The sequence below is a fragment of the Macaca nemestrina genome, chromosome 9 (genome assembly GCF_043159975.1).
Source record: "Macaca nemestrina isolate mMacNem1 chromosome 9, mMacNem.hap1, whole genome shotgun sequence".
Lineage (NCBI taxonomy): Eukaryota > Metazoa > Chordata > Mammalia > Primates > Cercopithecidae > Macaca > Macaca nemestrina.
In genome coordinates this window covers 121,900,431-121,926,547 of record NC_092133.1, presented here as the reverse complement: position 1 = coordinate 121,926,547, position 26,117 = coordinate 121,900,431, and the positions used below count along the sequence as shown (strand labels likewise).

Below are 26,117 nucleotides of genomic sequence, written 5' to 3'. Positions count from 1 at the left end.
CTAAAAGTCTCTGTTCCATCAGTTCTAGATTATAGGTGAAAAAATTTTCACAATAGACTTGCTTTATCCCATAAAATTGGCTCAGGCATCTTCCACTAAACTACACTACCATATCACAAAAAGAGTGTGTACATAAGATAACTAATTGTATGAAAATTCGATCTGATGCAAAGATGTATACAATTAAACAAGTACTTATTCAGCTCTAACTCTCTGCATGCCTACATAAGAAATATAAATGACTGAAAGGTTATCTACCATTCTAGATTTTGTGTATCTCTTTCTCCAAATTAAAAAAAAAAAATGGATTCTACAATAAAAATGGGGAAGCTATTATTACACAACACACATGTACAAAGGAATCGACTCAACAGAGAAAGACTGAACTACACTCAATACCACAAGCTCAGTGGATTCCACCACAAGAATCACCGGAGAAAATTGATAATCACAGTACAAATTCACTGTCATTCATGAATGAAATCATCAACTTCATTTCTAAAAAGGACCGTGATGGGCTTTGGGGAGGCCCCACTAACTGGTTTTTCCCATCCAAAAAACTAAGTGGACACAGGAGTCAGGCAGACAAGAGATGAACTATCACCTTTATAACTGATACAGCTATTGAAGAATACAGGTTAGATGTGACGGCCAAACGGGCTTGTTAGCAATTTGTGCCCTCTCCTCTACAGTCTAGACTTTGAGACAGTATGCTCAAGGGTAAGTCTGGTTAGGATAATTGCCTTACTGGTCTGGGCAGAGAGCTGCAAAGAGACTGATTCCCACTGCTCATAGCTTTCCGACTGATTAGCTATTCCTAATCAAGCAAAACACAGTAAAGGCAATCACCCTCCAGCAAGGTAACTCACACCACCATGGAAAGATGTGAGAGATGGGTCTAGCGCTCAGCAGTGTTTTTTTAGGGAAGTTCCTCCCCACCATGGGGCACGGATGAATGGGCAACAATTGTCCCTCCTCTAAACAGGATGGCTAATCTGTACATTTGAAAATACAGACTGAATAAGCTTAAAAGGTTTATTAATTCCTATTTAAAAACTAAAATCCAAATATTTTATAAGCACATTACTGTTCTTCTGCTTTTCTTCTGTTAACCAAGTTTCAGCATTCATCTGAATATAAGGATTTAGTTACAAAACACGAGAGAAAGAGAATGAAGCACATTTTCTAGCTATATAAACAGAAGTCTGTAATGACTGACTGGCACCATGAAGACAACTCTGACTTCAACATAAAGCAAATACTACAAAATTTAAGATAATTTAGCTTGTCATTATTTCAATTCACAGATTTTTTGAATGAATATGAAGTGTTTACTGTTGGCTAGAATTACTGTACAAAGGATAAGGAAAGTCATGGTCCCAAAAGACAATTAAAAGAAACACAGAGGCTGGGCGCAGTGGTTCACGCCTGTAATCCCAACACTTTGGGAGTCCGAGGAGGGTGGATCACCTGAGGTCAAGAGTTCAAGATCGGCCTGACCAACATGGCAAAACCCCATCTCTACTAAAAATACAAAATTAGTCAGGCATGGTGGCAGGTGCCTGTAATCCCAGCTACTTGGGAGGCTGGGGCTGGAGAATCGCTTGAACCCAGGAGGCAGAGGTTGCAGCGAGGCGGGATCACGCCACTGCACTCCAGCCAGGGCAACAGAGTGAGACTCCATTTCAAAAAAGAAAAAGAAAAAAGAAAAAAAGAAAAAGAAATACAGAATTGCCACTGACCCCACAATAAGTACAGATGTCTGAGAAGCAGGTGCTGTTACACAAAATATAAATACTGTGCAGAAACCTATAATTTAAGTTGGTAACAAAAGATCTTTCAAGCACATTTTTTTCCTATACTCCTCTCCCATCTTCCCCCCATATCCTCTGAAAAGACGCAATACCCAAATTGGAATGTGCTATTATTAAAGTCATTCTAAAAACAGTATGAATGACTAATAAGTCAACTGTATATACCCCTCAACGAAGACTTCTGCAACCCCTTTCTAGACTTCTAGAAAGGACTTGAAATCTAAGAATACATGGAAGGAGATTCTTCTGCTGCCTGAAGGCTGTGAAAGATTACATAGAAGTAAAATCTGTTGAGTAAAAACTGTCAAGCAACTACTTGTTTGGGGAATTACAGTTTACATTTAGTTACAATGTTTATAATGTTTGATTCAATAAATATTTAGGAGTCTACTTTGTGCCTTACTATGAAGAAAATAAAAAGCTACCATCTACTCTAAAAATGAGGCAACTAACTTGTCCAAGGTCATAAGGTGGTCTGGTCCAAGTTCTAAGTCATCTGCTATTCAAATTATAGAGCTTAGAGAGTAACTGAGTTACCTTAGACCTGGAGGATAAGGGGATAAAGAAGATGCCACAGTCAGTCACTACCATCTCTAGTTTCTAGTTTAGGATATGGATATCTCAAAATAATGTTCTATATTAATTGTCTCCAATTCTTCCCTTTCACTCTCTCCTGAACCCAATCTATCCAGACTATTGATCTCACCACTGCACTGAAACAGTTCTTACTGAGGTAGCCTGTGACCTCCATACGGTTAATTCCAACAGTGAAATCTCAGAGCTCATCTTATTTGAATCATCATTATCATTTAACCCAGCTGATCTCTTTCTCTTTGAAACACTTTTTTCACTTGACTTGAGAGAACCTTGTCTTGGTTCGCCTCCTACCTTACTGGTCATTCCTGCCCTATATCCTTTGTTGATTCCCCTCCATCTCCCTGACTCCTTTTTTTTTTTTTTTTTTTTTGAGATGGAGTCTCGCTCTGTCACCCAGACTGGAGTGCAGTGGCACGATCTTGGCTCACTGCAAACTCCGACTCCCGGGTTCAACCAATTCTCTACCTTAGCCTCCCGAGTAGCTGGGATTATAGGCGCCTGCCACCACGCCCAGCTAATTTTTATCTTTTTAGTAGAAACAGGGTTTCACCACATTGACCAGGCTGGTGTTGAACTCCTGACCTTGTGATCCACCCGCCTCAGCCTCCCAAAGTGCTGGGATTACAGGCATGAGCCACCGCACCCAGCTCCTTGACTCTTAAAGTCTGGAATCCCCAAGGCTTAGCTCCCAGATCTCTTCTCTTCTCTTTTACATTCATTCCCTTGGTGAACTCATCCAGTTTTGGAGGTTCAAGTTACTAAGTGCCTCAGACTCCTAAATTCCTATCTTCGGCCCAAACCTTTCTTCTTGTAACTCTACACCTGAATAACCAATTGCCTACATACCAGCTCAACTTCAATGTTTAATAGACACCCCAAATTTAGCACATCCAAAAACTAAATTCCTGATGTTCTCCAAACCAGGCTCCTAGTCCAGGTTTCTCCGTCTCAATAAATGGCAATTGCACCCTTCTAGTTACTGAAGCCAAAATCTTTAGAATTATCTTCAATTTCTCTTTTTCTCTCACCTATCATATTCAAGCCATCAGTAAAATTCTGTTCACTCCATGTTGAAATTAAATCCAGAATCTGACCACTTTGCACCACCTCCACTGCTACCACCCAGCTCCAATCTATACCACAATTATCCCTCGAAGTAACTAATACCTCACAGACTATACTCAGCACACTAAAGAGATCATTTTGAAATTCAAGTCAAATCATGTATCTTTTCTATTCAAACACGGCCTCCCCCAACTTATAAGTAAAAGCCGAAGTCCTTACAATGGCCTACAAAGCCCTACATGGTCTTCCCTTACCACCTATGACTCAGATCTCCTATTACTGTTCTTGATCACTCTGCTCTGGCCATACTGCCTGCCTTGCTATTCCTCAAATACTAAGCAAGCTCCCGCCTCCTGGCTTTTGTGCTTATTAGAATGCCCTTCCACTATGCTATGGTCTGAATGCTTTTGTCCCTCAAAATTCATATGTTGAAATCTAATCCCCAATGTGACAGTAATACAAGGTGGGGCCTCTGTAAGGTGATTATATCATGAAGGTGGAGTCCTAATGGATGAGATTAGTTTCCTTATAAAAGAAGCCCCAGAGAGCTGCCTGTCCCTACCACCATGTGAGGACAACAAGGTGCTATCTATGAACCAGAAGGCCCTCACCAGACACAGAATCTGCCAGTGCCTTAATCTTGGATTTTCCAGCCTTAATCTTGGATTTTCTAGCCTCCAGAATTGTGAGAAATCAAGTTCTGCTGTTGAAAAGCTGTCCAGTTTATGGCATTTTGCTATGACAGCCCAAATGGCCTACAACACAATTACCCACATGGCTTACTCCCTAACTTCTCTCAGAGGCCTTCTCTGACCATATAACATTTATATTTATTTACTTGGTTGTTTACTGTCTGTTTCTCCCTACTGAACTATAAGGTTAGGGGTTTTGTTTTATATAAAGGCCAATTCCCAATGCTTAAAATCCAATAGGCACCAAATACATCTCTGTTGCTTGAACAAGAAGAAGAGATTAGTGCATAGAGCCAGGTCACCACTTTCAGTAGCCTACCTACTTTGTTCTGGTCCCTCATGTTTGGCTAGTCACCAAATGGTTCTGGCTTGAAAATTACACATGAAAGACCTTGGACAGGTTGCGTTTGTTTCCACCAAATTTCTGGTCCCTGAAAGTCATCTAACAAAGTTAAGATTCAATGTAAAGAAAAAAACTTGTTCCATTCAGTTTCTCTGCTTGGACAGAAAAAAATTCCTCCTGCATTCTTTCCAATTTCAATACAGCTGTATAGAGAAACACAGGTTAAAAACAATAAAATAATCTTCTTTTCAGATTCTACCTTGACAAAGAATCTTCTTGATTATCCATGCTTCTTTATTTTCTCATCTTTGCCCAGAAAGTCAAGTGCTCTGGATGTTCACACTGCCTAACTAACTATGCAAATCAAGTTACATGAAATTATAAACGAAAATTCTATGAGAGTTCACACGCAAAGCTAGATTACATAATCTACATTTTAAACTGCTATTAAATTTCTGCTCTCTTAAAGGCACTTAATTTTTCATGAATAACTGGATCTTCAAGATTTTTGGATGGGTTATGTTTAAGATTCTCTTTACCTAAAGAATGTAATCAACGATGATAAATTCTAATTATTCCCAGTATTAAAGAAATTCTTAAAAGTCATCAAAATTAGTATTTCACTAATTATTTTTACACATACTCCATCATCATTTGCTTTGAAAATGAGATATATAGTGTCTCTATGAGGAGGGACGGGCACCAGGTAACAGATCACAAATGCAGTTATTACAAAGTTGCTTGCACATATGAATCTGAAGTGTGACATGCCTATACTTTATAACTCTTACAAAAATAAAAAACTGTTAGACTCATGGTACCCTGGCAGCCTAGTAAGTTTATATTCAGTGATGGAATGAAAATGCAATGTTTGAAAATTAAAATTCAGTAAATGTTGAATAGTTCACCCACATTTATGACAACCTATGGGGGAGGGGGATGTGCATTTCATATCTAGTTATGTGAAGTGTGCCTTGAATGACAACTATTGTAAACATTAATTTTTTACTCCCATAACTATTCAAAGCATTGTACGAAGGGCTCAATCAGATAAGTGTGAAATATACATTTTTCACCCTGTAAGCCTGAAATCAGCGAAATGTTATCTTCTCCTTTGCGCGAGACTTCAGGTAGAGACTGGATATCTACCCTCACTCAACCACCCTCAATGGTAGAACTAAAAAGCAACAGAAGGGTTTTACAAGTTAATGTCTCAAGCTAAAAAAGAAAACAAAATGAAACAAAAGGAAAAGGGGGGAAAAAAAAACCCATTCCTACATTACTGGTTGGGGGCTTCTCTTCCAATCGCACTCCAAGTCCTCTGCTGCCCAAAAAACTTAACACCTCCAACCTGGTAGAGGCTTCAAATTCCTCCAGATTTCTAAACTACGAAAGAAACATCTATCTAACAGGCTAAAAACGATGTCCAAGTACGAGGTAAGAAAAACTTCTGCAACACAGACACTGGTCACAGTGCATTCCTACTTTCCCAGAAGGGAAGAGGAGGGGAGGCAGCTGAAATAAGAATAAGAATGAGGGTAAGTCTCGGTGGAAGATGACAGTTTAGAGAAGCGGCTGCTCTTTCTCACATTCAGGGGGACAGGAAGGCAAACGGTAGGTGTTAAATTAAAAAAAAAAAGTCTACCCACACCACTCTTCCTTCTTCCTCCAGCACAGCTGGAGGGGGAAGGCTCTTCCCCAGAACGCCGGACCAGAGAGATGGCATTGCCACCCCAGGCAAGTGGCGTCGTCCAGCCTGTCACTGGGGCTGGGACTAGAAAAGTTGAAGCAGGAGTAAGGATTTGGGGAAGACGGACACGTCCTTCCAAGGCTGAGGACCCTGGTGGCCCGGGCTGAGGGCAGCCAGAGCCCGGGGTGACCGAGCCCTGCCCTCCGTGTCCGACTCTCTGAGGAACCGGGGTCGCCTGCCGCCTGCCCCGGCCCCTCTCCGCCCGGCCCCGCGCGCCTCCTTGCTTACCTGCTGCACTCCGAGGAACTGGTAGAAGTTGAGCTGCACCTCCTCCACCAAGTCAAACAACTCCAGGTCTCCGCTCTCCCAGCCGCGCGCCGGCGCCACGGCGGCCAGCAGCAGCAACAGCAGCAGCGGCCACAGCAGCGGCGTCCGCGGCTGCGGCGGCGGGAAAGGCATTAGCCCGAGCTGGCGGCGCCCAGGAAGCTGTGCCGGCCAGGAGCACAGAGCCGTCATCGCACTGGGCTCGGAAAGGTCACCCGCCGCGCACCTCCGTTGGCCGAGAGCTGGGACGTGGCGGGCGGCACTGGCTGTGGGAAACAGTGCCCGTCAGTGAAAAGCGCGGGCAGGCGCACCGGAACGGCCCGCCAGGCGGCTGGTCCCAGACTGAGCGCGGTGGTGGCGGGAGCCCGCGGCCGGACCAGCGGCTGGGCGGGCGGGCGGGCGGGGCCGCAGTCGGCGCTACGTTCCGCGGACCCTGGCCCCCAGGCCTACACACAGCTGGAGAGCCAGCGCCCGGCGCCTGGGCTGCACAGGGGGAGAGGCTTCCCTTTGCCTCAGCCTATCCCAGGCCTCGCTTCCGGTGACATCACGTCTCCTAGCAACCGCGGGGAAGGGGGCGTGGCCGGAAGCCTGGACGCCTGGCGCCCCGATCTGGGCCTAGGTGAAATGCCTTTCAATCGGTTGGGCGCGTCGAGGAGCTGAATCTACGCCAAAACGGGCTGAGAGACAGGGAAGGTTATAGCCATCACGCGTCTACCTGGAACGCCCCTCGTGGACTTCCCCCGAAATAGCTACTGTCTTCCCCTCCCCCAGCTATCGAACACTAAAAGCATATTTGAAGCCTGATTAATTGATTATGGCTTCCGTGCATTTAATTAGTCCTTCAGCAAAGAAGGCAGGACAAGTTGAACCAGGTTCTAAAAGGGGCAAATCTAGTAAGTAGAGAGAGGTAGAGCAGAAAAGGAATTCAAACCAAAACAATTATGAATTAAGATTTACAGGTATAATACCACAAAATGGCCTGGTAGAATTAATAGTTAATAATGGTGACTCAATCATAGTTGGAGGAGGAATGGAGTTTATCCATCTTAGCCCACCTCCAGTTGGGGTTCTTTTGAAAATAGACCTCAGTTGAGATGTTTCCGTTTTAAAAGACAGGCTAAAAACCTTCTCTCTCTTCCGTAACAATGCCTCACTTCCTAGTCTTGCATTGCTTCTGTTCAATCTCTTTTCAAGTTATTTTCTCCACCACGATTCTCTTGTGTGAACTTTATTTTCCTTTTGGCTTTCTCACATTTCTCTTCCCTGAACTCTCCACTCTTGTTGAGGAAGAAGGAAGCAAAAAATGCTACTAAAACTCAGAAAGTTAGCTCAATTTTGAAAGTTTGACCTCATGCTCTTTCCATCTTGGATCTAGTTAGTTAAATCAAGCTCCATAGCGTAATGATAAAGCTACTTCCCTCTCATAGTCAGAATATACTATGTTGGATAAAGGTTAGAAAAACACTAGGAAGCAAATCTTACTGAGAAAATCCTAGTATGGAGTGTTAAAAATATTTTTAAATAAAATCAATAAATGCAAATCTTGGTATGGAGTTTTAGAAATATTTTTGAATGAATTCATAAATGAATGCAAGTATATCTTGCTTAAAAATAATAGGTATGCTTGAATTACTCACATTTTAATCTATCATGAGGGCTGCTATAACAAAATACTTTAGACTGGGTGACTTAAACAACAGATACTTATTTCTCACAGTTTTGGAGGTTGAGAAGTCCAGGGACAGGGTGCCAGCATGGTTGGGTGCTGATGAAGCCTTCTTCCTGGTTTGCAGATGGCTGTCTTCTTGGTGTATCCTCAGGTGGCCAGGGAAGAAGGGGTGATGGATGGATGGATAGATAAATAAGAGTTCTCCGCCAGGCCTGGTGGCTCACACCTGTAATCCCAGAACTTTGAGAGGCCGAGGCAGGCGGATCACTTGAGGCCAGGAGTTTGAGACCAGCCTTATCAATATGATGAAACCCCATCTCTACTAAAAATACAAAAAGTACCCGGGGGTAGCTCACGCCTGTAGTCCCAGCTACTCGGGAGGCTGAGGCAGGAGAATCGCTTGAAACCGGGAGGCAGATGTTGCAGTGAGTAGGGATCTCACACCGCTGCACTCTAGCCTCAGTGACAGAGTGAGACTCTGTCTCAAAAAAAAAAAAAAATTCTCATGTCTCTTCTTATAAGTGCACTAATCTCATTATGGGGGCTTCAGCTCCATAAGCTCATCTAAACCTAATTATCTCCCAAAGGCTCAGCCTCCAAATATCATCACACTGGCGATTAGAACTTCAACACATGAATTTTGGAAGGATCAAAACATTAAGTCCACAGCAAGCAGCATTGCCTTTTCTGGGTATTCCCCAGTGCTTAGCACAGTGCATAGCACATGAGAGCACTTAATTAGTTGAATTGAATCCTGTGACTACCTCCCTACCACCATTCCCCCTACCACAGATTTTTAGTTTATTTATTTAGAGACGGAGTTTCACTCTTGTTGCCCAGGCAATGACGCCATCTCGGCTCACTGCAATCTCTGCCTCCCACGTTCAAGCGATTCTCCTGCCTCAGCCTCCCGAGTAGCTGGGATTACAGACTCCTGCCACCATGCCTGGCTAATTGTTTGTATTTTTAGTAGAGATAGGATTTTACCATGTTGGCCAGACTAGTCTCAAACTCCTGACCTCACATGATGTGATCCACCCACCTCGGCCTCCCAAAGTGCTGGGATTACAGGCATGAGCCACCACCCCCAGCCAAGTTTATTTTTGGTTATATCAGTTTTCTTAAAGTGAATGTCATCTTTACCAAGTCCCTAAATTAGGTTACTGTTTATTCAATGAGTAAAACATCAAAGTAAGATGAAATTAATTATCTTAAGCATTACTTTTACATATTATTGTAACATTCATCTTTTCTCCTAATTTGATCATTAGATTAAGTGCAATAAAACATTTGAAACTGGTGCCATGTTGCCACAAATCTAGGATTCTTACCCTGATCTTTTAGCAGGCAGTCTAGTATTTCCCTCTTGAGTTTTACCTTTATGTTGTCTGAGAACCTCGGAGACTTACTGCATCTAAAGAGAGCCCATCCTCTTTCCAAGGCCAAGCTGAAACAGAATTGGAGTCTATTAATAATACTTCTCATGGACATAAGGTATTACTGCCCAGCTCCAATGATACTTGTCCACCCTGAGATGATCTTCTTGCTTCTTTCTAAGGCCAAGCTGAAACAGAATTGGAGTCTATTAATAATACTTCTCATGGACATAAGGCATTACTGCCCAGCTCCAATGACACTTGTCCACCCTGAGATGATCTTCTTGCTTGTCCAGGTTCCTGCAAAGACCACAGTGATATTCATATTTAGACTTCTAGCCTGGCCTCTTTACCTATTCAGTCATTGTCCCAAAAATTACAGTGCAATTAAATAAATCTTTTGCTGAGGTCTGAACTAAGTGAGTGACAATATCCACTGTTTTCTTCCCTGGTGACATGTACTAATTCTGAGCATAGACTCATCCAGGTTGGCCTGGGCAGAGTAAGTTTACACAGAAAAAGAGAAACAAGTGAGATGTTTAACCATTATGTGAGTTGTGTAATGGATTGGAAATATAGAGGAGCCCCAAACATACAGCCAGTTTTCCCACAGGACATTTGCTGAGTTCTGGGGTGGTGCAGGAGGCTGAGCAGCTGAGCGTGATAGGCAGAGTAAAATTATCCCATGTTCTAGGGCATAGAAAGCTAATTCTGCTTAGAAGGAGCCTGCCTCAAATACACAAGCACTCTCCTGCTTCAAGACATTTACACTATTTTTGAAGTTGTATGAGAAGGAGGCTAAAGATCTAAGTTTAAAACCTCTCAAAGGCAGGACTGAATCTCCAGAGCAGAGGAGGCAGGAGCCGTCCAGGCTCTTGATCAAAATCCCAGAGGGATCACACATGAAGAATAGAGAAAAACCACAAGTGGCCTGTTGTTCTGAAACCGCACCCCAATCCCAACCCAGCTCATCCTTGATTAGACAGAGGCAATCAGAACATCACCCTATTTGTTTGTGTTTATCCCTAGAAGAGAATAACATCATCTATATTGTCTATAGATCTTTAATATAAAAGTCTAACATTTGTTAAAAAAAAAAATTATGAGGTGTGAGAAGAGCAGGAAAATTTGACCAATAATCAAGAAAAAAAATAAATAATAGAAGATCCACAGATAAGCCAGATATTGAAGTTTAGATAAGAACTTTAAAATAACTATTATTAAATAAAGCCATAGATTATAAAATAGAAGAAAACATGAACAAGATGGATTAAAATGTGCAGAATTTTAAAAGTATTGAAATCCATAAAAAAGAATCAATGGAAAATATTGAACTGAAAAATGTAATTTCTGAAAGGAATATTTCAATGGATCGGTTTAATAGCAACCTGGACACAGCAGAACAGAGGGTTAGTGAATTTGGAGACTGGGCAAGAAAAAAATACCTAAACTCAAGTACAGAAAGAAAAACAAATGGAAAGAATAGAACAGAGCTTAATAGGCATGTGCACAGTGGTGTACTGGAGTCCTAGAAAAAGAGGAGAGAGAGAATGAGGCAGAAGCAATATTTGAAGATATAATAGCCAAGAATTTACAAAAGTAATGAAAGACGTAAAACCACAGATGAAAAAAATAACTCAAAATGAATCCTAGACCTAAATGTATGAGTTAATGCTACCAAACTCTTGTAAGAAAAAAACAGGAGTAAATCTTAGTGACCTTGGGTTAGCCAATGGTTCATTATACATATAGAAACATAAATGACAAAAGAAAAAAAATAAATTGGACTGCATAGAAATTAAAAGCTTTTATGCTGCAAATAATATTATCAGCAAAGTAAAAAGACAAGAGAATAGGAGACAATATTTGTAAATCACATACTTCATAAGGGACTTAGATCCAGAATTTGTAAAAGATTCTTACAACTCAACAACTAAAACAACTCCCCTTTATTTGTTAATGGGCAAACGAGTTGAATAGACATTTCTTCAAAAATATGGAAATGACCAATAATCACATGAAAAGATGCTCAACATCTGTAGTCATCAGGGAAATGCAAATCAAAACTACAATGACATGCTACTGCTCACAGAGTAGGATGGCTATAATAAAAAAGATAGACAATAAAAAGTGTTGAACATGTGGAGAAATTGGAAGCCTCTCACATTACTGCTGGAACTCAAAATGATGGAGCCCCTTAGGAAAACAATTGGCAGTTTCTCCAAAAGCTAAATGTAGAGTTACTATATTACCCAACAATTCCACTTCTATAGAAAAGAAACATATGGCCACACAAAAACTTGTACACAAATGTTCATAGCAGCATTATTCACAATAATCAAAAGTTTGTAAACAACCCAAATGCTCATCAACTGAAGAAGGAATAAACAAAGTATGGTATATCTATGCAATGGAATATTATTCAGCAATAAAATGAAATGAAGTATGGATACATGCTATGACATCAATGAATCTTGAAAACATTATGCCATGTGAAAGAAGCCAATCACAAAAAATCATCTATTCCAGTTATATGAAATGTCCAGAATAGGTAAACTTATAAAGACAGAAAGTAGATTAGTGGTTACTTAGGGATAGGGAGTAGAGAAGGTTACAGATTAACTGCTAATGGCTGTAAGATTTCTTTTAGGGGATGTGAAAATGTTCTAAAATTGGATTATGGCAATGATTGTGTAACCTGGTTTAGTATATTGAATACTAAAAAAACACTGACTTAAATATACTTTAAATAGGTGAATTGTGTGGTATGTCAATTATGTCTCACTAAGGCTGTTAAAATAGAAAGAAAAAAACAACCACTCACAAACACAATATGCTCAACAAACCCCAAAATGAATAAATGCAACAAAGCAAAGCAAATTTAAGCATATCATTGCCAAACTGTAGCAAAGCTTGTGGGATGTAATGAAGGCAGTAACTTCAAAGAACATTTGTGGCAGGGCGCTGCGGCTCATGCCTGTAATCCTAGCACTTTGGGAGGCCGAAGTGGGCAGATCACTTGAGGTCAGGAGTTTGAGACCAGCCTGGCCAACACGGCAAAACCTCCTCTTTACCAAAATTACAAAAAATTAGCTGGGCATGGTGGAGTGCGCCTGTAATCCCAGCTACTCAGGAGGCTGAGTCACGAGAATTGCTTGAACCTGGGGGCGGAGATTGCAGTGAGGTGAGATTGCGCCACTGCACTCCAGCCTGGGCAACAGAGCGAGACTCTGTCTTGAGAAAAAAAAAAAAAAAAGAACATTTGTAGCCTTAAATATCTTAAGGAAGGAAGGCAGAAATTTAATGACCTATGTGTTCGACGTAAGGAGTTACACAAATAACCACAGCATAAATTAAAGTGAAGATTTCAATGAAGACATCTAATTGTTTTTATCATGGTGCTTATGCAGGTGAGCTGGGAGCATATCAGCTCATGCATAAATTTTTTTTTTAAGTCATCATTTTGTAGGTTCTGGTATTGCCAAGGTTCAAGGTGTGACTATGGTCATGTATGGCTAAGATGCATTGGAAGAATATGCCACTGGCAATGAAGAGAGGGGCAAGAATCCAGAGTGTTGGGTAGGTCACTCACATAGAGGTTGATGGGAGTTTTGATCTTGTTACACGAGAACTTCAACATCATAATGACCACTACTTTCCAGAGAAAAAGGTGAAAAAATACTGGTAATTTAATAGACCAGTAGGACTCACAGAGTCCTCCTACTGGTAGTCTATCCTTCGCTTTTGGGTAAGATCAAATTTAACTATATCAAACAAAATTGAATATATAAAATTGATATGTTATAGTCAAAGTCCAAATATCTCCTTAAATCATCATTAGTGGCCTGTTTACCCCATGATTTAAAAAATCCTGGCCCTCATTACATCTTAAAATATTCTCATTAGCTCCTATATGGCTGTTTCTCAAATATATGAGCTTGAAATTCTAAGATATCATTGGTCTTTAATGGAACATTATCTTCACTCAGTAATGTATTTATCCAAACGCCATTCACAAACTTACATTGAGTTGACAAAGGTTAGAAAAATATTGTTTTGGTGGAGCACCTCCTTAGAAAATAATCCCTTGGGTATTGCAGTATTGAATTTTAATCATTTGGAAGGTCTCCATAAATAAATACAGATGCTCTTCATGTTATAAATAATAAATATATTTTTAACATGCTGACACTATGGTTTTCACTTCCCTGAATAATGTACTATTTACTTAAATAATCTCCTGGTGAAGAGGAGCACAGATTCTAGAGCCAGATTGATTACATTTGCACCCTGGCTCTACCACTTAGGGTGATCTCTGAATTTCAGTTTCCACATCTCTAAAATTAGGATCAGACTACTCCCCAAATCATAAGGTTCTTGTGGGAATGAAGTGGAATAGTTAGTGCCTGGTATATAGTAATTGCAGTTTAAAAGCTACTGTCATTTTATGGGAAGTCTCCATCTATACTGTATTAAGGTTTCTATAAATAACTCTTACCTATTTTTAAATGTTTAGATGTTATCTTTAAAGGCATTTGTTGCCAGGTGTGGTGGCTCATGCCTGTAATCCTAACACTTTGGGAGGCCGAGATGGGCAGATCATGAGGTCAGGAGTTCAAGACCAGCCTGGCAAACATGGTGAAACCCTGTCTCTACTAAAAAAAAAAAAAAGTACAAAAATTAGTCAGGTATGGTGGTATGCACCTGTAGTCCCAGCTACAGAGTAAGACTCTGTCTCAAAAAAAAAAAAAGCATTTGTTATCAAACTTCAGCTGTAATTGCCTACTTCATCAAAAATGTATCCAATCACTTGCTTGCCCAGGATGGTGGGAGACAAGTTTTGCTTTGTTTTATTTTTACCAAATAATGACTGGTTGTAAAAGTCAATTTAATTTTTTTTTTTTTTGCTCCAGCTTTATAAAAACATATTATTCATGATTTCTCCGGTAAATTCAGCTTAAGGTTAAACAGTAGATGCTGTATTAAGAGCAGGCACCCAACTGAACAAAAGGAAGGGAAAATATTCACATTCAGCGATTTAGCCACTAAAGAGTTGGCCGCTGTCATCATTTTCCTCTGGTTTAGCGCTGTATTTTCAGACAGTGACGTTTTCTGCTTTCCCTGGACTTTAATGTGTCACAATAAACTCCATGTTAAAATTTCTTTCTTCTAACATCTACAGTTTCACGATTATCATTAATTTTTCAAAGTTGTCTAGTAACTCGCTTAAAACTCTTGAAAATTTCAAAATTAGTTTTTGTCCTTGTTCCTTTAACTGACCCAGATATTCTCTTCTACTCTCAATCACAGCGATCATTGCATTTTCCTCATATTCAAAGGCTCCAATTAGTCTGCAAAAGGAAATTTTTGCAGACCTCTTCATCATCTATTCTTTCAGGCCTTACAGCTTGATTTTGGCATTCTGCCGCTGAGCCCTAATATTGTTTGTGATGCCAAATTGGAACACAAGGTAAAACAGTACAAAGTTGCTGTTCGCCACGATCAACAGGTCCCAGCAAAGGTGCTAGTTTATGTATAGAAATTCCATGCCTCATAAATGCCTGTTATTACATTTACTAAAAGGAGGCAGCATTCTTTACAATACTGAACTAGCAATATGACCAACACAGAAACAAATAGAGATAGATTAAGGAAAACTTAGTTCCAGATGGTAAGATATGGGAAATTTACATTTGCTGTCCTGAATATGACTATTGCATCGTTCTCATTTTGCTAATCCATACAGCAGCCCAGCTTCATCTCTCTCCACTTCCAATATATAAATATGTAATGCCGTATTATTTTTGCTTGTGATAGGATGTTTAGTGCTAAGACTCCACAATTAAAGTCTTGTAACTTACAAAAAAATAAATAATAATAATTTCACCACCAGGGGGCAAACAACATTTTTATAGGCCAAGGATATTTTTAACATTCTAAAGGAATTATCTTGTGTGAACATATTTTCTGTTGTTGTTTTCAATAGCTTCAAGTTAAAAGACACCAATTCGAACTTCAAATTTAAGGAAAAATCATGTTTATAAAAGAGAAAATTGTACAAGTCACCATTAACCTGTTGCCCTTCCATTTACTGTAATTTTTAGATGCTTTAAAAAAATTTCCTCCCTTTTACCCTTTTCTTTCATATATTTGCACATGAGGCAGAAAAATAGAATTGAACTTTTTAAATGCCCATGTAGCCTTTGTTTGTGGTGGCCTTTACATTGCTTTTAGTACACATAGTATATTTTGGTCACTGGCTTTCTAAACATGTATTTCAGCTCTGCTTTTTTGTTAATTTAATATGATTAAATCATATACTCAGATCTCTACCTCATCCTTTTTTTTTTTTTTTTTTTTTTGAGACAGAGTCTTGTTCTTTTGCCCAAGCTAGAGTGCAGTGGTGCGATCTCAGCTCACTGAAACCTCTGCCGCCTGGGTTTAAGCGATTCTCCTGCCTCAGCCTTCCGAGTAGCTGGGATTACAGGCAGCGTACCAACACACCCAGCTAATTTTTGTATTTTTAGGACAGCCGGGGTTCCAGCATCTTGGCCAGGCTGGTCTTGAACTCCTGACCTCGTGACCCACCCATCTCAGCCTCCCAAAGGGCTGGGATTACAGGAGTGAGCCATGGCGCCCAGCCTTCTACCTCCTTCTAAAATTGAATTTATTGTCTCTTGTTTTGATTACTGCTTTGCCATTTGTTAATTTTATAACTGTGAAATGATAATAACTGATAAACATATCAAATCAAATTATGTCTTTTGAGAGCTTGATACACTGAACTTGATAAAGTACCAGAGTTGTGAATAACTAATCCACAAAAAACAAAATGATCAGTACAATATATTATCAGTAGGAGGCAATGAGAAGAGTAACTTTGGTGAAAATTTTGGTCCATCATATTCTGAAGTTTCAGGATATTTGATTACTTCTGATTTGTAACTTGGTAAAAAATTCTAGCAATGGAAGCAAAATCGAGTTTTTAAATCAGGGTATCTGTGGTGCAGCAAAACAACCACATTTTATTTCTCTTGGCTTAGTCCGTTTTCCCGTCTTCCTGCTCCTAAGTACCCACTGAGACCACATTTCCCTGAATCGATTATAATGATGCCACTATTTCAAATTAGGGCTGGAGGAGAATGAAGACGTCACAGTGGCCTGGCAAGATCTGCTACTTGTTCTTTCTCTTTACTGCTCTCCCAAGCCTGGCCATTATTTCCACTGTCGCCCCCTGGCATTAGGGCTGTCACTATGAACTGCAGAATTGAGTTGTTCACCTAAAGATGAAATCCAGATGAAATCCATTTCTATCCAGATGAAATCACACTGAAGTAAATATTGAAAGCAAATATACAGAGAAAAAGAAGTAGCAAAAGTCAATGTTAAGGGTTTATTTAGAGGCACACTAAAAAACATTCTATGACCTACTGCCAGTTATATCAGCAATGGAGGGGAACTTAGAGATAAAAGTTTTATTTTTTTGTTTGTTTGCTTGTTTTCTCTGTTGTTGATTGGGTTTTTAAAAGATTGTTTTGGTGTGAAATGACAAAATCAGCTTTTTGTCACTGAGTGGGTCCTTAAGCTGTTGCCCAGACACCAATTGCTCAAAGGCTAAACTTTTCACTCCAATACATGATATCTTGTTTTAGTGACCCCCAAGCATCTTTTTAATCCTTCTCCATCTCATACAGAAACTAGCCTCAGCCAAGTGATCATTCCCACGCTGACTTCCACCAGCTTCTGTAGGTGTACCCTGACAGCACTTTGCCCTGGGGCAAATTTTCTGACCTCTTTTTGATGGCAAATGGTTGTCAGTAATATGCTACCTGGAATTTTCTTAAAAAGTTTAATTGCACTTACAGAATTTCCCTAAGATAAGAAATATTTTAACAATGAATGACAAAGAAGCTCATACTATAGTGACAGCATGGAAACAGATGTTTGAAAGTATTTCCATCATCATAAGATTTTTTTATATGTCAAAAATGATATATGCCACTAATAATCTCATATTTGGGTCCCTAACTTGTTTAAAATCTTTCATATGAAGATTTTCACGAACATTAAAATCCATTTATTCAAAATGTAAGAAATTCTCACTTTTCAACTAGTTTACAAAAATAATTTTTAATTTTTTTTCTTATTTTTAATTTTTATGACTCATAGTAGGTGTTTATATTTATGGGATACATGAGATGTTTTGATATGGCATGCATATCAACCATGCAATGTGAAATAAACATGGCACAGGGAATGGGGTACCCACCCCTCAAGCCTTTATCCTTTGAGTTACAAACAATCCAATTACACTCTTTATTTTAAAGTGGACAATTAAGTTATTATTGACTATAGCCACCCTATTGTGCTATCAAATAGTAGGTCTTATTCATTCTTTCTGTTTTTTTGGTGCCCATTAACCATTCCCAACCCACCCCAACACCCCACTACCCTTCCCAAGCTCTGATTACCATCCTTCTATTCTCTATGTACATGAGAAGAACAATTGTTTGACATCAGGGAGGATGGAAAACAACTAAGCTAAATTTTAGCAAAAACCTTTACAGGTTTCCTGAAAGGAACTGAAAAATGAGTCTATGGCTTAGTGGCAGAGCCAGCCATACACTTCCTTCACTGGGATCTAGGCCTCTTTGCAAGAAATATTTCTTCTCTATGACAACCACTAAAACTAGGCATCTAAATAAATTGGAATTGGACTCAGACCTTTACTTTATCACAAAATGTTAAATCAGATTTCAAAATTAACACGATTTTTTAAGTGATAGTTATATTCTTCACTTTTTGGGAAAATCCTGTTTAACGAATGCTTTGTAATACAATAATTAGAAGACTGGTCTTAAGGTTGATTTATTTTAAAAAAGTACTTTATCCATTATTCAATTTTCTTTCAAAACGTCTACCTTTTTCTCGTTGTTAGAACATCCCCTTTATCTCAAAAGAATACACAAAGTGTTTTTATTTATTTGTTTACTTATTTTTTATTTTTTAATTTTTGAGACAGTCTCGCTCTGTTGCCTAGTCTGGAGTACAGTGGTGCCATCTCGGCTCACTGCAACCTCCACCTCCTGGGTTCAAGGGATTCTCCTGCCTCAGCCTCCCAAGTATCTGGGACTACAGGCTTCTACCACCATGTCCGGCTAATTTTGTATTTTTAGTAGAGACGTGGTTTCACCATGTTGGCCAGGCTGGTTTTGAATTCCTGACCTTGTGATCCACCCGCCTCGGCCTCCCATAGTGCTGGGATTACAGGTGTGAGCCACCGCACCTGGACCTTGTTTTTATTTTTAAGAGATGGGGTTTTACTTTTTTACCCAGGCTGGAATATAGTGGCACTATCATAGCTCACTGTAATTTCAAACTCCTGGATCCAGCAATCCTCTTACCTCAGCCTCCCAGGTAGCTGGGACTACAGGTGAGTGCCACCACACTTAGCTAATTTTTAAATTTTTTGTAGAGATGGGATCTTGTTATGTTATCCAGGCTGGTCTCGAACTCCTGGGTTCAAGCAATCCTCCCAACTTGGCCTCCCAAAGCTCTGGAATTACATGCATGAGCACCACGCCCAGCTTCAAAATACGTTTATTAAATATTTAATTGAAAGTCTTGTGGCTTCCCATCACACTAAGAATAAATTCCTGTTCTTTATAATTCTATATAACCTGGCCCCTGCCTACCTTCAGCCTTATCTCTTTCCAGCTTTCCTCTCCCTGCACTGGTCTTCCTTCGGAGTACACCAAGATCATCTGTCTTGGGGCCTTCACACTTCCTCTGCTCTAAAGCTCTGCTTCCCGATCTTTGCATGACTGGCTTCTTCCCTTCATTCAGGCCCGTGTTTAAATTTCATCACCCCATGTAGGCCAATCCTAATCACTGCAGGGGCCAAAGGAAAACTTTCCCTTCACCCTCTAAAGGCTCAGCTTCCTGAAAATCAGTGGACAAAAGTCAGGTGAATAGGAGAAAAGGCATGTGCATGGGGGAGAATCACAGAGTGATTAGCTCACCATACAAAGGGGTATGGATGGTTACATACCCTTCCTCTTAGGGGAAAGGGAGGTGGGGCAGTGTGAATGATTTTAGGGGAGTGGCAAATTATTTTTAGGGGAATTCAGCAGTCTTGAAGAATATACAATGGCCTGGGACAAAGTCTGTTGGGCCTACAGAACAGACAATGGTTTGTGACAAGTCTGTCCAGGTGTGTTGACAGACTTTAGTCTTTCTTCTGGCCATATGAGTTCAGTTAATGAAAACTCAGGGAAAGCACCAGAGGTAATTGTTTTCTTTGGCAGGCCCAAATTTTAAGGGAACTTCAGAGAACAACTTCATCCTTTGCTTTGACAGAGACAACAGATGAGAGACAGAAGGTGGGGGGATAGTCAGAGAGACCTTGAGGCTTCATCTTCAGTTCCACATGTCAAAGCACCATATTTTGGGATATCTGTTTCCGAGTCCCAACATCACCTAATTTAAAAAAGCATCACTACCTTATTAAATTCTCTGCATAGCACTTCTCTGCTACCACTTGGTTAATTTCCCTTGTTTATATATCATTTGTTTGTTGTCTGATTTGCTCACTAGAATGCAAGCTCCATGATAGCAAGGACTTTATCTTGTTCATTCCTCCAACTAGTGCCTAGCCTACATTAGGCTTTCAATAAATATTGAATTTAAAAATGAAGACTCCTGTCTCTCTCTGAGGGTAATAAGCACCTGTATTATGTCAGATTCCTGCCAGATATATGACTGTATTGTATCAGATTCCTAAAAAAAAAAAATCAAGTAAACTGGAGACTTGTTCATGTTCAAGCTATAGTAAAGTATCCAGCTCTGAGTAAGCTACTACTTCCAAGATGACATCCATGTTTCACCACCCAGGGCCAAGTGAAGGACTTGGTAAAGGATGTGATGAATTGACTCACCAGCTGTATTGATGAAAATCATTGTTTACATTGATAACAAGTCCAAGGTTAACTCTGACTCCACAGAAACACTGCTTGCAGTTACTCATTTTTGATTAGTATGTATTAAACTATTTATGACTTAAAAACAAGTTAGATACTATATGGTGCCATAATGAATAATATGTCCAAAAGTTCTTCAATCACATTAAAATTCTCATTGCCATCTTGAGTAAATATAGCCAAGAAATTCTGATTTGCATTATGTTCTTCTCAGTTGCAGTAGGACTTGTCACAGATAATTTCTCAAGATTTGTCCTGCAAGTTCGAGGTCATGCTTTCAACAGACTGAGCAGCAGTATTTTCCGGAAGACAGAGATATGCAAATGCTATGATAATTTTATATACTCATTAGAAAAGATTTTTAAGCCCAACCAGTTCTTTGATTCGGTACACAATTGCATTTCACAGAAACAATGTTTTCATTTATATTCAAAAGCAATGTTTGTTAATATTTCAGTTAATGTTATCGTTCATTAGCTTTATCATCACATATCTTAGGTAAGGTCATAGTTGTGGTAAAGAGTTGTTTCATAATGACCTCTCAAGCTGTATTCTTTTGACACAGAAACATTTTAAGTACAGAGCAATAGTCTCATTTCCACAAAGAAAAATGCTTGCTCCCACTTTTCTTTTTCCCTGCAACTTAAAGCTTCATGGTAGGGTTGTCAGATTTAGCAAATAAAAATACAGGCTACCTAATTAAATCTGAATGTCAGATAAGCAACTATTGCATGAGACATACTTATATGAAAAAAATCATTTGTTGTTTATCTGACATTCAGATATAACTGGGTATGTTATCTGGCCACCCTGGTCTATCTTCGATTTTCCCACTTTTGATAGAGACATAGGTTGAAATACACTCAGATGGTTTCCAGGAAGTAATGACATCTTTATTACTTTCTTGTTAGTGATCTTTAAATGTTGTCAGTCTTTAAAAATCAAAGTAGGGAACTAATACTTCTGACCAAGATGAATATTGGAAGTCTGAAACACTGGAAAAAAAAAAAAACCCCAGATAAAATAAATGAAATATCAGTTCTCAGGACACTGAAAATCAGGCAACCGAAGGATTTCATTACGTCAAACAATTAAATAGCAAATATTGACTCAGCTTTTACCATGTCATAAGTCATTGTATTACAACATGCCACAAACACAAGAAGAGAGAGAGAAAAAAAAAGACAATCTCTCAGTCCTTGGAGAATTTACAATTTGGTAGGAAAGATAACACGGATACACACAAAAAGATAATAAACAGTACAAGGAAGTGGGTGGTAAGCGACATAAGAGTAACACAGATAAGAGGAGGCAGGAGATCAGTTTCATCTGTGTCTTTGGAGAAACAGTCAAGCTAAAGGCCTCAAAGGGAGAGAGGACAAGAAAGAGAGCATTTCATTAAATGCTTTACATTCATTATTCCATTTAAGCCTCCCAATAACCCTACAAGGGAGTTATTATTATGATCACCAGTTTCCAGCTGAAAAAAGAGAATGAGCAGGCCTGAGGAACATAACTATGGCTACACAGCTAGTAAGCAGCATCTCTACCTCCACCAGGTCCTCCTGACCCCAGAGCCTAAGCTTTTAACTACTAGTGCTACCTCTGAGATGAGGGGGGAGTAGACTGGAACCTCTACTGTTACATGAAACTCCTAGAATTTTGAGTGGGAAAGCAAGATAAAATGACTATTTTAGAAAATTAATTCTTCACACACTGTCCCAGACATTCTGGATACAAATGTCATTTGATCACATCGGTTTGCAAGGAGACTAAAGAGAGAGTCAAAGATCAGAAACATTGTGAAATCAAAACAAACTGAAATGAGCTGGTGGTTATTTGCTTGTATAGGCAAGAGAGAAGAGAGAAAGGGAAAAATCAAAGGTAAATGCAAGACTAAAGATTACACACACACACACACACACACACACACACACACTCTCTCTCTCTCACAGAACTAGTAAATTCACCAAAGTTGCAGGATACAAAATAATCACACAAAAATCAGTTGTGTTTCTATACACTAACAATAAAAAACCTAAAAAGGAAATTTATATAATAATTCTATTTTCAATAGCATCAAAAAGAATAAAAAATTTAGGAATAAACTTAACCACGCCAAGGGAAAAGAATTATAAAAACTGTAAAACTTGCTGAAAGAAATGAAAGACAACACTAATAAATGGAAAGACATCCTGTGTTCATGGATTGGAAGACAATATTGTGAAGATGTCAATACTATTCAATGTGATCTACAGAGGCAAGGTAATCCCTATCAAAATCCCACCGGTGATTTTTGCAAAAGGAGAAAAATCCATACTAAAATTCATGTGGAATCTCAAAGGACTCCAAATAGCCAAAACAATCTTTAAAAAGAACAGAGTTGGAGGACTCACAATTCCTGGTTTCAAAATTTACTACAAAGCTATAGTAATCAAAACAGTGTGGTACTGGCATAAAGACAGACATACAGACCAATGGAATAAAAGAGAGAAATAACCCTTCTCATATACCTTACGTTATATGAAACAACCCTTCCCATATACCATATGGTCAAATGGTGCCAGAAATAACCCTTCTCATATACCATATGGTCAAATGATATTCCACAAGGGTGCTAAGACCATTCAAGGAGAGAAGAACAGTCTTCAACAAAGAGTGCAGGGAAAACTGGATATCTACATGCAAAATAATAAAGTTAAACCCTTCCTTCACATCACATAAAACATTAGCTTAAAATGAATCAGCCAGGCTTGGTGGCTCACACATGTAATCCCAGCACTCTGGGAGACTGAGGCAGATGGATCACCTGAAGTCAGAAGTTCTAGACCAGTCTGGCCAATATGGTGAAACCCCGTCTCTACTAAAAATACAAAAAGTATCCCGTTATCCTGGCATGGTGGTGGGCGCCTATAATCCCAGCTACTCAGGAGGCTGAGGCACGAGAATCACTTGAACCCAGGAGGCGCAGGTTGCAGGGGGCTGAGATCGCCCCACTGTACGCCAACCTGGGTGATAGAGTGAGACTCAATCTCAAAAATGAATCTAAGATCTAAACACAATAGCTAAAACTATAACTCTTAAAATACAGAGTGATTTGGAAATTATTTCTTGGATATGACACAGATAGCACAGGCAACAAAGGAGAAAAATAGGTAAATTGAAATTTATCAAAATTAAAACCTTTTGTGCATTAAAGGTTACCATAAACAAAGTGAAAAGGCAAATCATATACTTGATAAGGAATTAATATTCAGAATATATAAAGAGCAATTCTACAACAATGACAGCAACAACAACCCCCAAAATGGGCTAAGGATTTGAATGGATATTTCTTCAGAGAAGATATATAGATGGCCACAAGCACATGAAAAGATGTCCAACATCACTTATCATTAGGGAAATGCAAATCAAAACTGCAATGAGGAATCCCTTCACATCCATTGGTATGCCTGTTATAAACAAAAGAAAATGGAAAATAGAAGTATTGTGAGAATGTGGAGACATTGGAAACTTTATGCATTACTGTTGGGAATATAAAATGGTTCAACTGCTGTAGCAAACAGTATGGCAGTTCTTCATTCAACAGAATTAACAAATGATCTAGCAATTCCGCTCGTGGGTCTACACCCAAAAGAATTTAAAGCAAGGACTCAAACAGATATTTGTATACCCATTTATATAGCACAATTATTCACAATAACCAATTAGTGGAAGAAATCCAAATGTATTGATGGATGAATGGATAAACAAAATGTGGCATATACATAAAGTGGAATATCATTCAGCCTCAAAAAGAAATGAAATTCTGACACATACTACAACATAGATGAACCTTGAAGACATTATGCTAAGTGAAATAAGTCAACCACAAAAATACAAATACTGTATGATTTGTACACCATACAGGTATCTAGAGTAGTCAAATTCTTAGAGACAGAATGTAAAATGGTGGTCGCCAGGGGGTTGGGGAAAGGGAGAATGGGGAGTTAGTGTTTAATTGATACAGTTGGATAAGATAAAAGAGTTTTGGAGATGGATGGTGGTCTGGTCAAACAACAATGTGAATGTACTTAATGCCACTGAACTGTACACTTAAAAATGCCTAAATGGCCGGGCATGGTGTTCACACTGTAATCCCAGCACTTTGGGAGGCCGATTCGGGCGGATCACCTGAGATTGGGAGTTTGAGAACAGCCTGACCAATATGGAGAAACCCTGTCTCTACTAAAAATACAAAATTAGCTGGGCGCCATGGTGCGTGCCTGTAATTACAGCTACTTGGGGGGCTGAGGCAGGAGAATCGTTTGAACCCGGGAGGCAGAGGTTGTGGTGAGCTGAGATTGCACCATTGTACTCCAGCATGGGCAACAATAGTGAAACTCCATCTCAAAAAAAAAAAAATTGCCTAAAATGGTACATTCCACATTATGTATATTTTATTGCAATAAAAAATTAAAAAATATATAATCCATAAATCCATGCAACTATGCACCCAGAAACTACAGCATACCATTTTAACCACTCTGACTGTGGAAAATCCACTCTTCCCTCAGCATGCCCTGTGTGGCATATGTGATATGTAATTATCTGAAATCTCAACCAAGAAAGGGCATCAGCATAAAATGTGTATTATGTATTACATAAAGCTCAATTTCTTCTTTATTTTTTTCAGAGGAAAAAAATAGAAGCTCTAATGGTTTTCTTCCCAGATTGTGCCCTTTTGGAGGGACCATTTGTTTAAAGGAAAGGAAGAAAAGAGAGGCCAAAAAAAGACTGACAAAGTATAGTGAGCAAGGTCTGAGAATAGCAAAAACAGCGTGTGCCCTGGAAGCAAAAGGAAGAAGGGGAGATAGAGTAGTTCACTGTGTACAATGCTGTTTGCAGGAGAGTAAGTTAAATGCAAGGCCAGGTGTAGTGGCTCAAGCCTGTAATCCCAGCACTTTGGGAGGCCGAGGCTGGAGGATTGCTGGAGCCCAGGAATTGGAGACCAGCCTGGGCAACATGGCAAAACCTCATCTCTACAAAAAATACAAAATTAGCCAGGTACGGTGGCACAGGCCTGTAGTCCCAGCTATTTGGGAGGCTGAGGTGGGAGGATCACTGAAGCCCAGGAGTTCGAGGTTGCAGTGAGCTATGATTGCACCCCTGCACTCCAGCCTAGGCGACAGAGTGAGACCCTGTCTCTAATAAATTAAAAATTAAAAATTAAAAAATAATAAGTGCAGAGATGGGATACTGGGGTTGGCAACATGAAGGACAGCAGAGATCTCGACAAGAGCGATCTCCATGGTGTGATATGGATGGAAACTCGATGGAGTGGATTGAAGACAGGGTGTGACAGGAAGAAGTGGAAATAGTAATTATATCACTGCCTTCAAAATGCTGTGCTTTGAAAGGGAGCATAGGAATGAGAGGGAAATTTGAAAGGTTCCATGATGCTAAATTAGATGCTGTTGTTGTTTTGTTTATTTATTTATGTTTTGAGACTGAGTCTTGCTCTGTCACCCAGACTGGAGAGCAGTGGCATGACCTCAGCTCACTGCAACCTCCGTCCCCCCAAGGTTA

At 39.6% G+C, this 26,117-nt stretch overlaps 1 protein-coding gene and 1 long non-coding RNA gene across 2 annotated transcripts in view; both read right to left on the bottom strand.

The window, feature by feature from the left end:
* LOC105480046 (DnaJ heat shock protein family (Hsp40) member C1) overlaps positions 1 to 8,447 on the bottom strand; it is a 242,969-nt gene extending 234,522 nt beyond the window's left edge. Inside the window, exons 1-2 of the mRNA XM_011738488.3 lie at positions 8,241 to 8,447; positions 6,490 to 6,791 (exon numbers count right to left, since the gene is read on the bottom strand). Coding sequence (XP_011736790.1) covers positions 6,490 to 6,717 — 228 coding nt within the window. The 5' untranslated portion in view covers positions 6,718 to 6,791; positions 8,241 to 8,447. The remainder of the gene's footprint in view (positions 1 to 6,489; positions 6,792 to 8,240) is intronic.
* Positions 8,448 to 9,180: 733 nt separating this feature from the next.
* Positions 9,181 to 26,117, bottom strand: part of LOC139356403 (uncharacterized) — a 202,212-nt gene continuing 185,275 nt past the window's right edge. The window contains exon 3 of the long non-coding RNA XR_011608215.1: positions 9,181 to 9,641. This is a non-coding gene — a long non-coding RNA (uncharacterized lncRNA). The remainder of the gene's footprint in view (positions 9,642 to 26,117) is intronic.